At 33.2% G+C, this 14,007-nt stretch overlaps 1 protein-coding gene and 1 non-coding gene across 6 annotated transcripts in view; both read right to left on the reverse strand.

The window, feature by feature from the left end:
• Positions 1-14,007, reverse strand: part of LOC123010955 (semaphorin-1A) — a 117,750-nt gene that overhangs the window by 93,475 nt on the left and 10,268 nt on the right. For all 5 annotated transcript variants that reach the window (XM_044408172.1, XM_044408170.1, XM_044408174.1 and 2 more), the window contains exon 2: positions 11,930-12,297. In XM_044408172.1, coding sequence (XP_044264107.1) covers positions 11,930-12,023 — 94 coding nt within the window. In that variant the 5' untranslated portion in view covers positions 12,024-12,297. The remainder of the gene's footprint in view (positions 1-11,929; positions 12,298-14,007) is intronic.
• On the reverse strand, positions 10,369-10,440 carry Trnaw-cca. Its single transcript has one exon. It is a non-coding gene; the product is annotated as a tRNA-Trp (tRNA).

Genomic DNA, 14,007 nt, shown 5'->3' on the forward strand with positions numbered 1-14,007 from the left:
GTTCTAATAATGTATTTTTTAACTAAGTCTACTCGTATGTCAATTATTCAACAAAGCGCACGTAATTGGAAATAATAAACAAATGTCTAACACAAAAATGTGATGTCGCATAAATAATAAATTAAGTTGTACCTATGTCATGTCCGTTTTATGATTAGCTACAACTTTATAACGTAAATATTAAAGCATTGTCACCTTCGGTATTAAAAATAAAAAACGAATAATACATAAAAGTGTTTAATTTACTATAAATTAAATAGCTGTATAAACCTAAACATCAAAGTTTCTAAAAATCAATATTAAAAGAAAGTAATAACAATTACAGTAAGTTCTGAAGATATGACATCATCAGATGATAGATTGGTTGATTTAACGTTCTTTTCTTTATCTGACAGTCACAAAATTTAAGAGTTGAAAGACAAGATAAATAGAATGAATCCTTGCCAACAAAAACTTGGAAAATATGTGTTAAATTATAAATTAAGATATATTAAACCTACTTAAATATTCTTTCATTTTTCTCAACGATTTCTGAAACCCCTTGTCAAAGTAGAAACTATTTTATTAGACATAAATCCTTAATATTCGCTTCTTTCATCCAAGATGACAAAACATTTACGGATGAGATTTCGCGAGTAGTGACACGAAAAAATAAAAAAGTTTCTTCTCTGAAGTTTACTAAATTTTGAGGTTTATACTGGCATTCCCATTTACACTTAATAATTACTGCAAGATACGATAGCCTCCACATCACTATCTAATTTATTCTCGCAAATGTCGTTATCTAAGATCTTTGATTCCACTGGGACTGAAGTAAAATTCGATCTCGTTAAATGCTAATTATTGTAAATGTGTATACATTCCACTCAACAGATAGAATTTGCAAGGGGCTTGTTACCTTAGGGTCGTTGTTGTACAGACTAAACCTAAAGCAAACCATTTCAGGTACAGCTAGATAATAAGGTCGACTTCCGTCAATATTTGAAAGATGACATAACTGAGATTGTGTACGGATCTATATCGAAATACGGTTGAGGTATACGAGGGTATTTATTTGATTTATATCCATTTACTACAGGAGAAAACATGAATCATACGTGGTTAGAAAATGAGATCTTACTTATTCTACACTACATAATACCCTGGAAGAGCATTTACGTGTTTCACCCTATCCGTACTTCACTAGAAAGACATTTCAAAGCCCAAGTGCCACAAGGAGCTCCATTAGCGAAGGTAAACAGCAGTTCTCACGTGTCGGGATCAAGTTCAATACCCGCACCTGGAGTTACTCCTTTAGATGTCCCCATTTACAAACTTTTCGATATTTATGTTTCCAAGCGCAAAATTGAGACAGAAAGCCCATGTGGCTAAGTGTAGAAATCATTAATTAAATAGTTTGACTAATTATGAACTTCTTGAACCTTCTACGTACATCACGACCTTCATCTGAACAAAATGGTTGAAACTTTGTTCTGACAGCTATTATCACAGACTTATGAATATTTTAATTGGAAGCTTAGTTATTACTTGGGCTGTTATTAACTTCAAAGAAGTGTTATTTGTTCATCGGTTAGAAAGAAAAACGCTCAATGATTGCACGAACCTAACAAATCGACAAACTTTGTATCCTATCCATAATGAAACTGAAAAAAGAAGAAATATCGTCAGACTTTTCCTGATAAATGGTTTGACTTTTGTTCTGATTACTACTGGCCGAGCCACAAAGGACTCCTGGAAATAAGATATGGCAAAGATTTGTTCCCAATCGCATCATATTTATCAATGAAAATTTTTACAGAGAGACTAAATGACCCGAAAATACTTCACTACTTTGCTCTCTTTATAAAATTATACGAGTTACCACCAATAGCAAACAATAAATCACAATTACTAATGCTTTAGTAGTCTTTCGCTACTGTTATGTCTATAAACAAAATGTTATGAATTAATTATTCAGCATCAGTAAGATATTCTTGTTTGTAAACTACTGTTACAACATAAATTACGCATGTTAAAGAGCTTACCGAACACTTTGATGGCTTGTACATACGCTAATAAAACTTGCATAGTGCCATTTGATTTGTTCACTGATTGTTGTTTTATATCTCCAGCCATAATAAATTTATGCAAAGCAGTTTTCATTCAAAAACTCACAATACGTCTATAATCGCGATATCCTCCAACTGACCCACTGATATGTGAGAAGCTTACTCAACATTTCCATAACCGCAATGGGTGTCAAAAATGACATTTATCAGACAAGAAAAGATGAAAGCTTAACATTCTCTGAATATCAATTTATTTTAACGATGCGATTCCCGTGATGTATGTGTCTTTGTCACAAATCCAAATCTAATCTAATTTTGCAAGCTTTAATAAAATCGTGTAAAGCAGACAGGTAATTCGCTTCCGGTTACATTTTAAACTAAGAATATTTTACTCGCTTAACTAAATAACAGCACACATTTTCTTAATAAAATACCGACTCAAAGTTAACAGGTGGAAGTTAAGTCGACTGTGATTCATTTCATATGTAAATATTTAATATATGATACAACATTATTTCATATTTAAATTTTCTGTCTGGACTTGGTCGGGTCGAATGAACCCTCATTTAAACAAAGATTATCCTATCCCAAGTTTTAACAACCCGCATAATTCATCTGTAGACCACATCTCCACGCTTGCTTATGCATAAATCAAAATAATAATATATACAGACTGTAAGATGCACCCGCATAATCGTTTCACATTAAACAGTAGGTGTATTATGTCAACGAAATGCTTTAGAAACAACTTTCAGACAAACAATTGCATCGGAACTTATCTTTCTGTAAATAAACAAGCCGAGCAAATAATTCTATTGCTCATAAACTCATAAACTAAATATTTACATTTTTTAATAAAAAAAAAATAATGTAAACTGTAAACACGTAAGTCGTTAGTGAGCAAATGTGATAATATACCAATACATTTTATTGAATCTACACATTTTGTATAAATTGTAAAATTGACATAAGATGATGTTAAATTAAAACAATTTCCTAGTAGTAGTAAAAATTGAGTAAAAAAACAAGGCAGAGTGGCAATAGAGTCCCGAAGTTTCAATACTTGCGGGGTAGTAAGCAAACATCCGCAAAAGCATCCCTCATCCCAACCGTTCGCTTATGAAGACGCTGTCAAAGTAAACAGATGCATCCGCAAACACAGAAATCTCAGATTCGGCAGGCGTCTGAGATGAAAAAGTACCGAACAGTCGCGCTCGTAGAAAACAATATTTCATGAGATTTACGTAATCGTGAAGCATACATCCAAATGTAAATCAAGCTCGAATCGACCGCAAAGCTTGGTTAGTATGCCACACATGACCGGAAACTATAAACAAAATTAAACATTTGTGGTGGAAAATAAGTGCAGTTCTCGTGGCTTTTAAATAAATTTTGATTAGTGAAAGCGTGATTCCCAGTATCAACTCGAATCTTATCGACCCATACATGGACAAAATTGTTTACTTTGAAGTAATGCCAACAACGTCGATCTCTTCACAAATGAGCAAACTCGAAGAGGACGACGTGGAATAACTAATTTAATTAGCGTAATAGCGCTAGACTGAAAGGGTGTGCAAATTATTAATGAGCGTAATGGTTCGTCGATTGTGCCAGAGTTCGTTACAACGGCCATCCGCTCCCAAAACAAATCGAAGCAATAAATCATACTTTATAACAAAAACTGACTTGCCACGTTCAAACCTCACCAACAACAATCACTCCAATCAAACTTAACAAATTTAAGATGACACTAACGAAAAGTTAACTTTCCTCCCGACTGTTTTCAACTCTAACTTCATTATAAATAACCAACTTTAACATTTTAAAATATTCTTATCTAGGTACAAGATCAAATAGCTAAGTCCAATTTGGTTCTACGTTACCTGCGGATGTAATGAATTCAACTCTCAGAAATATAAAACGTTCTACTTTTAAACTCTACTTAAAAAATAAATACAAAATCAAAATTTCACAAAGCAAAAATTCGCACGCGAAACCGGCGCATCCACCATTTTTTCAACCAATAAACTAATCAATAGCAAATAAATTTATTTCAATATTTTATTAAATCCAAATGTTTAACAAAAAGCAGAAAACAAAATATAAATTAGCTAAATTGTAAGTAGTAAGTAATTCAAATTACGATTTTTTCCCATTGGTTTTTGATTCGTCCAGCAGCTAATCAAAAATTCAACTAATTTATTCTTTAAGTATATATAATTATTTCTACGTATGTAAGCTATTCTTCATGTTATTACTGTTATCAAATTCCTATTGTGTGAACTGCAATTACTTTCTTAGAAGCAAGCAATTTGTTTGCAATAATTGCTAAATAGTTGGAGTTTATGGAGCAGTTAACATGTCATTTGGGGAAATCTGTCGTCTGTAGATTCTTTTGAATCTGAATTTATGTAGAAACCATAAACCGACTCGAAGACATCTTTGTGTGCAGTTAGATTAGTTCAGTTGCACACAAGTTATGTATTAGTGGCGTCGCCGACGTCGCGTCGCATCGCTCCTTTACTCCATCTGAATTATGATGGAATATAAGTTGAACCAGAAATTCCACCAAACTATTCTCATTTATTTTTGCAAATTCTTTAGTTAACACACTTCATGATCGGTTGCAAAACTTCCAGCCCCCAGATGAGAAATAGCTTCAATTTTTTGTTCTAGGGGTCATAATACAAAGCGCAATTTATCGAAGACGAAAGAAACAACAGTTATCGATCAACGGAAACAATCACCGAAGGCAAGACATAAACTTTCCATTATTTCCTCCACTAAAACCGTCTTGTATAAAAATGAACAATTTTTCAGAGCGACGAAACTATCAGTATAAGATATCGAATTAATCATGCCGCCCCTCCACGGTTTTTGCAGCGACGCGTTCAATGCACTCATTTGAAACGATAAAAAACACGACTGCTACTCCTGCAAAATGATAAATGATTCCAATCATTACTAGCAGATACCGACACAATTTTGATGGATGATGTATGCATATCGATGTTCCATGTACACTGTTGGAATCTTCCTTCTCGGAGCAATCAATATTCACAATCCCATTTACACATAAATAAGACACATGCACACCAGCCATCCAAAAACCAGACTCACTCCTTTCATTTCCATTTCAACAAAAATGCAGCACACCGTCTGGCGCAAAACTGTAAAAATTTCAACGCAGATGCACTTTTCCTAATTAGTCTATCCTTGAGCGGAGTAATGAACGAGTGCATCCGGTAAAAGTAATTATATTTTCATCAGGATCTTCAGGTTGTTGTCGACGGGAAGTTCATGACTGCCACCTGTCTTTAAAGTCAAACGAGGAATCAAGTGCCTACAATCGAACAACATGACCCAGTCAACCCAACTTTTACACTTAATACCCACGTATCAAGTTAAGGAGCACCGTAAAGTGTCCTAACGACCGCCAACACAATTAATTAAAATCCCTAAGCTCATGTGGTGGCGAAGTTTCCTCGGCGAAACCGTTACGGAAAACATTCAAATTTGCAAAGTATTAAAGCCTGAGATAACACAACTGCAATCTCTTACTTCCACCACATACGAATCAACCACTTCCAAAACTACATACATATAGAAAATTAAAAAAAAAATGCGTTCAAAACTAATTTTTTAATCTTTGTTTTTTTCTTAGATGCGGTTATCTTTTATTAATCCCTGTTACAGATTGGCAACGCAGTCCCAATTCTCCAGGTAAGCAAAACACGTAAAAAGCTGTAAAATAACTGTAACAGAACATTCAGCATTCGGTGTGGAGCCGAAGAGAGCCGAAACGTGTCGAGGATGAAGGGTGGCAGAGGTGGGGTGTGGATCAATACGCCAAGAGGCCTACCCGGGTTATATGATACTTTTAATAGGATTAGCAAAATTACAGAGCATCCAAAGAGAAAACGTTTAATTTAAACATGATGACAAAATGAACGAACCGATTTTTTTCAATCCCCTTTGTCAAAATGCTTTCAATTACCTGTCTGAAATACGTTTCAGTTTTTCCCAAATCAAATCTTAAATCTTTTGAAACGAAAATCTTGAAGTACCAAAGTAAAAATACGTTACGGATTTATCAATTTTCAACACGTTGATTCATGTGTGGCGGTAAGAATTGTTAAACGAAAACAATGAATAAATTTACTGAAACAATAACAATTTTTATGATTGCAAATTGAAAGTGCTGGCGGGGCCGATAGTCCATGCTATTAAATGCAAATGAATGGTTTAAACCAACTGTTGCAGGAAACGTGCAGGTGCAACCAGTTCTGAAGGTGTGATTTAACTAAACCAGAAGTTATGGGTATGTTCTGCACCACACTAAAATTTATAGTTGTTTCAACCGTCGCCATTGCCACTACAGCTATAATAAATTCTAATCATGTCATAGCACGTCCATAAAAAATCACAGCCCTAATTATGATGGTCCATTAAATGCAAACAATTGAATTTAATAATACTGAGAATGGCAGATAGGGGATCGCAAGACCACCCACTACTTTTCTTTGACAAATTAGACTCCTTTGAAAAAAGGACAAATTAATACGTCTCAAAGCTTCAAATTAGGAGGGTGGTTAACTACTTTTTGGTAGATTATTTCATACTATTGCCTTTGCTTTCGTGGCCATTCAGATTTTATCGCAAGTGATATGGAAACCAGAAACGCTTCATCTCCCCTTTCGTACTGTTAAGAAGCTCTCTTAAAATCCCCACTCGTCTTTGTTTATGTTCCGAAGTAAGTAGGCGAGAAATCCAACATACCCTTTTCAAAAATCCCATTCCTGGCGGTTATTTCCCTAGTGCCACCGATTTGGAAGTGAGAAAATTATAATGTACACTTAAGTGAGAAAAGCTAGTCTTGTAATAGAAACTACTTTCTTAAAAAATCCACGTCCATTTACTAAATGCATCCAAATCATAATCGACTAATCTAATTTGCTTTGTAATTTAAACTTAGAAAGAACAGGTAAACCTAATTAATGCAAGGCAATCCATTGGACTTATCAAACTTCCCTGACACCGTTGTGCATGCCTCATTAAAAATAACAGCTCCAGTTTAATTGTCGAAATAAAAAAAATGGCAAGGGCTGCAAGAGTCTTCATGTAATCTCATCGACGTTAATGACCTGTTTATATGATAATAGCGCCAAAATAAAAAGACACCTGAGTCACCTAAATTGCAATTCTAGAAAAGTACATGTACAAAATATATAAAACACGACAAACGCATGCAAATCAGCTCCAAGGATTGAAACAAAGTTACACTTCGTATGCATGTAAGTCACGATACCACCTGACCCAAAGATGTAAAGAATATATTAAATTTATTTATTTTGTGTTTCGTTGCAACGCACTTGACTGCAGTTGAAAGCTGTTCGTGCATTGAAAATTCTTCGAGCACTTCTAAAATTAACTCTTTCCGTTTGAACCAGCGACGGACGTCAACCGACTCAAAAATAGTTCCACGTCGGATGAAGAAATTAAAAATCTAGATTGCATTAAATCACAATACGAAATTAACATTTCTGTTTACACGACTATGCTGGCATTTTAATGTCGTCTCCGTTTCCGAGGGGCTGTTGGGCAGCGAATAGACCGGAAACACCAACCAAGACAAGGTAACTTGGAAGATTTATAACACGAATCTAGGAAAAACAAGTCGCAGTAGAACACAGTACGTACGAAGAACCGCGGCACGCTCATAACTTGACTTATGTTACTAGGACGTGTGGGGGTGGTAAAGTACAAAACGTCAAAATAAATTCGAAAATGTCAAATGTACATTTTTAAACCGAAACATAAATTATTCCACTTTGCTCTACTACCTCGACTTTATTGGAGATTTATGTACTACGGGTGACACGCCGCTGAAAAACATATTCAAAGAACAATATACAAAATTAATTATTCAATTTTTCGAGAAATCTACAAAAGTTAGAACGTCACAGTATCTGAGAACACATTTATTATTTATACGACGCACCTTGTAAAAATTTTGCACTTAAGATAAGCGCGCCTACAAAAATCTACTCAGTAATAAATTATTTACCCAATTTTCATACCATAATCACCATGGTTTTTGACACAACTTGTTTTTATGCTAAATACACACAAGTTTATTGTAGTATTTACATTACCAAAGATATCACTTACAAAATATATCAAAATAATTCTACCCTGGTGCGCAAGAGAGTAGAATAACAGCACAAATTCAATAAATAACAATGATTAAAATTAGATATCTGATAACTAGGTACTCTTATTTAATAATTATTTAATAGAAACAACAATATGTATTAATAGTATATTAAAGAACAAGTTTTATAAAGGTTGATTTGGCGCACGAATCCCAAGTTAGAAAACGAGCCGTAGGCGAGTTTTCTATGGGATGAGTGCCCCAATGCCATTATAAAACATGTGTTTTATGCAATTTTTTCTAATTTGCGCCCCCTTTTATCTTATTTTAATTATTATTTGATTGCCTAATCGTCTAAAACTATAAATGTTGTTACCAACAAAATTTACCTATAAACCGTAAATCGATAAATGTCTCACATTTTTTCACAATTTATTATTAATTAGATATGTATAAGGTATTTATATTTCTTGTAATTTTATATTTCATAGTTCAGTAATTTCAGTAATTTATTAAACTTTCACTGACATTTCAAGATTTAAAAAATGCATTTTAAAAGATAAATTTTACGCCCAATAAAAAAATAACCTTTTTCTCTTGCCATGTAAAGTAACTTGTTAAACGTTAGATTTTTCTCCAAAAAACCACGATTTTTATTAAATTTTGATCATTGCCAACATCTATTACCCAAATACTACTAGTTTCTAAGTGATGTTAGAATTAAACTAAAACAATAATGATACTCATTATTGGTTTAGATTAATTGAATGTGTCGTATTAATTTAGAATAACAACTAATTAGTTGTGTTGGAAGAAACAACATTCAAATAAGTTATGTGATTTTCCATTTTTAATAACAATTGCTGCACTGAAGTAAAGCAAAGAAGTGATATTTACTGACATTCAGGACCATAACAGTCAAACTACTTCACAAGTTGTGTTAATTATCGCCATCACTATTACTTTCTCGTTTAAATATAGATACTACAACGTCATAAATAGATCCGAGTAACTTATAAGTCTTTTATAACTATAGCACTTCCTTTGGCTAACCCATTCCTACAGTGTCTGAAGGAACGTGTGACTGTTCAATGGTTCCAATTTACCACTAACAGAACACTTGTGGAATTGATGAACGTATTGTTAAACAATTAACCCTTCACTTCAATATTAGATTTAGAAACAGAAAAATCAAGTTAATTAAAAAACCCCAATAGCATTAATCAACCTTAACTACTCCCTTATTTTTTTAATTAAGTTATTCGTACGTTTCAAATGGAAGCCAATAACTAACCGATTTATCTTATTCCAAACAGTTGTTCCGACTTCTGACAAATATCCAAATCCGATGTTTTTATTCCAATCGACTAAACAAAACGGCGGCTAAAGTTATTTATATCCTATTTAAATGTTCCTCACTACAACTAAAATTACTGCAGTGAATATTGGTTGAATTAAAATTATATCTTTAGAGTAATTGTTCAAACCGATATACACCAATGCAGTTGCTGTCGGTTTGATAAATTTGCAATTTGTTGCATTTGTGTGCGGTTTTGTTTGTGTTTGAATTTATGTTTGTTTTTATTTCTTCCATGACAGGATATGAACTAACATTCCACACTATAGTGAGTCTAAATAAAAACGTGAAGAGTGATGTGAAAATTTCATAAACGTATGTCGATTAGATGCTAGTTTAACACACTAACAAGATATACTACAGCACATTATAATAATGCTTCCTTTTGGTATTTTGTACAAAAAAATCGTTTAAATCAATATTTAATGTGTTCAAAAATTAGTAAATTTGACAGATAAATGACGGGAATTAATGTTACTATTCAAGACATTCAAGACAGAGCACCGTTAGCCACGTTTTTATTTAGATTTTCGATACACATCCGCATCAGATGTTCACAAAACACGTTTTTTACTAAACAAATATTTGCAAAACAATATCGAAAATTGAAAAAAACAATCGCTTATCCAACGGCACACCGAAATTTAAAAGCAAATATTTGTGCCAATACATATCACTTCGGATAGTAAACAATAATTTTGTTTAAAAATGTTTTAATCTAAAAATATTATTTAGTAGTCATAAATAAATAATTATTAAAAACTAGATAAAATCGGCAAATTATTTACAAATATCAGAAAAAAAGGTTTTGACCCCGACGTGATTTGAACACGCAACCTTCTGATCTGGAGTCAGACGCGCTACCGTTGCGCCACGGAGTCGGTGTTTCCAGTTCCTGTTTCTGTGACAGATAAACTTGGAACTATTTATGTAAGTTACTTATGTACAGTTGCGGAATTAAAATTTCGGGCAGTATTTTTCTGTCACTTTAAAAAGTTCACTGTAAACTACCTTTTACTGCCATCATGACTGACATTTGACAACTAAACTTATTATTATTTGTTAAATTTTTTAATTAAACAATTTGTCTGTCTTAGGAAATTTATTAATTGAACTACGTGTAATTAAATCATCGCTTTGATCTGCTGCCTACCCGTTATTATACCACAAATCACTATTTTTGAAAGTAAATAAGTCAAAACGACATAAATATGAGAAGAATAATAGTTATTTATTCGACGAGTTTGAGTGTAAATCGGATTCTTTATTTCACCGAGTGGTTTACCATCCACGAGGTGGAATAAAGCGTCCGATTTACACTCAAACGAGTGGAATACAACATTTTATTCTTCGAATTAGAGTCAACAAGGCTTGAACTCGCTTTAAATCTGTTAAAAATAATTTGACGTTTTGTATTGAGAAATGCCAAACAGTTGTCAAAACTTCCTTACATGGGAGAAAAACCGTAAATTTTGACAGTGTCGAAAAATAAAAAATGAAGTTATTAATATAAAGGTTGTTTTAGAGTTTACATTATGAAAATCACAGTACTGCCCAAAATTTTAATTCCACAACTGTACATCTTTGAATAATTTGAGTAAACTGAAAAACCAGTAACATCGTATCTTTACGTCAAAAATTTAACTTGTATAACAATGAATCTTTCAATTGTCAACTGTCAACAACCACAACCTTTTGCATTCAAAATTACTTCTAAAAATTCTAGTTACATTCAACATGAAAAACGAAATTTTCCTAAAAGTTTGAATCCTAGGTGGAAATTTCTTGTTGATAAATCTGTAGTTAATTAACACTCCTATTAATCTCGAACAAAATTCACTATAATTTTTTGGTAAAATGCTGCAATTTACTTAATGCATTTCTGATATCAGTGTCATCGAAAACATTAAGCATAATATCAAAATACGAGAACAAAAATCGATCAATGTATGGAAACCAATACATTTACCCAAGGCGACAACATTATCATTTCAATAACCATTAAAAAACTGTGGCTGTAATTGTAGAAGAATGAAAGTTAAAATTAAACCTATGCACTTCATTAATTCAAAGAACTAAAATTGATAAAAAGCAAAACACCTCGTCCGATTATTGGATCATTAGTGTTTTATGATAAACATGTTTTAGAAACACATTCTAGACAATATGTGACAATCTATCTGATGGTAAATAATTATTCATACTGATGTACTTTTATTATTATGTCGAAAAACTAAAAATTTGTTGTTTTTGTGTCAATAAAAGTCGCTTTTGCAGAGTTAATTGAAATAGAGAACGGCATTGCACAAGATCGTCTTTCAATTATAGTAATTTGAATTAAAATAGAGTTAATTTTGAGAAATGACTTACCTAATTGGACATACATCTTGGGCCTTACATTTTCCTGCCAAGCCGCAAGACACGCGGAGAACGCGCACGCGGCTAAAAGAAAAAGGCTTTTCATAATTAAACAGCGCTACCACCAAAACATGTCAAAAAATCACAAAACACTCAAAAAACACGAATTGCTTTGTTAAAAAACTACAGGGTAGTTCTCATCACAGATCGAAAGCACTATCGAGATCAACACAACACATTTGTAGTTTTTGATATAAAAAATTGTGACGCGATGCGACGCTATCCAAAGAGACGCTTGACGTCGACTGGCAAAGCTTCGTCGCGACGCCGGTGCCAGCTGACTTCCCCTCCACTTGCACTGCGACAGTAGCGCCAGCAACCTGCAACGGACATACACACAATTAGACGGGGTGCATGGACCGTGAAGAATTAATATCACATAGAAGGGATGTATAGGATTGCACTGGGGCGGCCCGACACGACAATGTGCCTTCTCATAATCCTAATTAGCATTGACGCTCACCGGACGGGACAAACCGCATTTAACAGTTAAAACGAGAAAACGAAAAATTACACAAATGTTTTAATGCATTTTCATATCAAAAACATCCGGCCGCATTACTTGTGCACACGGGGTTATTAAAATGCATACACCACTCGCCCATTTCAGCACAAAGGCGAGCACATTTTTACCGTTGTAATTTACCCCAACTATGACAAACGTTTTAAAGTTGGCACTTTGTACCACTCATTTTTCCACAAAAATTAAATAAAACCACTCAAAATACTTATCTTTCCAAACATCTGCCAGTTATTTAACAATGATACTTTCTTTAACCAACACAACCCCGGATTTTGTTTTTATCAGACTATTAAACCATCAAGTCTCTATTTTCAAAAAACTCTTCTAAAGATTGGTTAAAATTATTGGAGTGTCGTCTTCTACTTCTAATATTTTTTATATGAGTATACATAAGAAGGTTAGGTATTCAATTCCGAGTTGATTAAAATGAAATTTGTTTTATAAATGCATTGATAACAAAATTTGTTCGTATTTATTGCGCATTAGAATCTGAAGCTCCCTAATTCACATTTTAACAAAGAGGTGCACCTTGAGGGCATCCCGCCTAATTCACACTATATTTAGGCGTAGTTTATTACAATTTTCAAAATCAACGACATACGGTTTTACGATACGCTATTTCTGAATATAACAAGGCATGTTTATGTAATAAGTAGTGGACAAGAAAGAGTTATTTCAGAACAGATTTAAACATAATAATTTTAGTTCGCGATCTCTTCAATCATATCATAAATGCTGTAATTCTGTTGGAGATACAATAGTAAAGGATTGTGGCGTATCAGAATAAAAAGAATTTATAAACGAAGCTTCCTTATTGTTGTATTTATGTTATTGTACTACAAAGCATATTTAGCCATATTTATTTTTAAAACTGCATCATGTGCCCGGCATTTATAAGTTATTCAGGTATTAAGAGCATAATCGAGAGGCTATGTGGCACGAGAGTCATAATCGACAATTATGCCTATGATACATTCAACGTTTTCTTCTGATTACTAGAATATTGGCCTGTGCCCTAAAGACCAATTTATGCCCGCATTAATGGGTCGATAAACAATATTATGTTTCCAACATAAGATAAATATGTAAATTTGTATGCATATTCAATAAAATTTCAAATAAGAAACACGATAAAAAGGTCGCATTTTAAACAAAATTTATCCGAAAAAAAATCGATACACCACTTCACAGCTTTGTTTTCTCTCAAACATATCTCACTCAAATCGACTTTTGAAGTGTTCCATAAAAATATTCTGTACACAGGGATAACTTTTAATGTTGGGCATAAAACTTATCTCCAGGGCCTAAAGCTATTAACCCGAAAGTTATCTAGAAAAAATTAAAAATATCATCAGTTGTATTCGGCACTGTTCTTAATCTGATTACCTCGGAATTAAATAAAATCCCAATTATGAATCGATTTATTTTGATTACAGTGGATTTGTATGCGAGTCTTTTATTAATTTATTGACAATTAGTGTCAACAGATTACGGAATAAACGTGATA

The sequence above is a fragment of the Tribolium madens genome, unplaced genomic scaffold (assembly GCF_015345945.1).
Source record: "Tribolium madens isolate multiple individuals breed KSU strain unplaced genomic scaffold, Tmad_KSU_1.1 Scaffold_91;HRSCAF=231;Tcas5.2_LG7, whole genome shotgun sequence".
NCBI classification, from domain to species: domain Eukaryota; kingdom Metazoa; phylum Arthropoda; class Insecta; order Coleoptera; family Tenebrionidae; genus Tribolium; species Tribolium madens.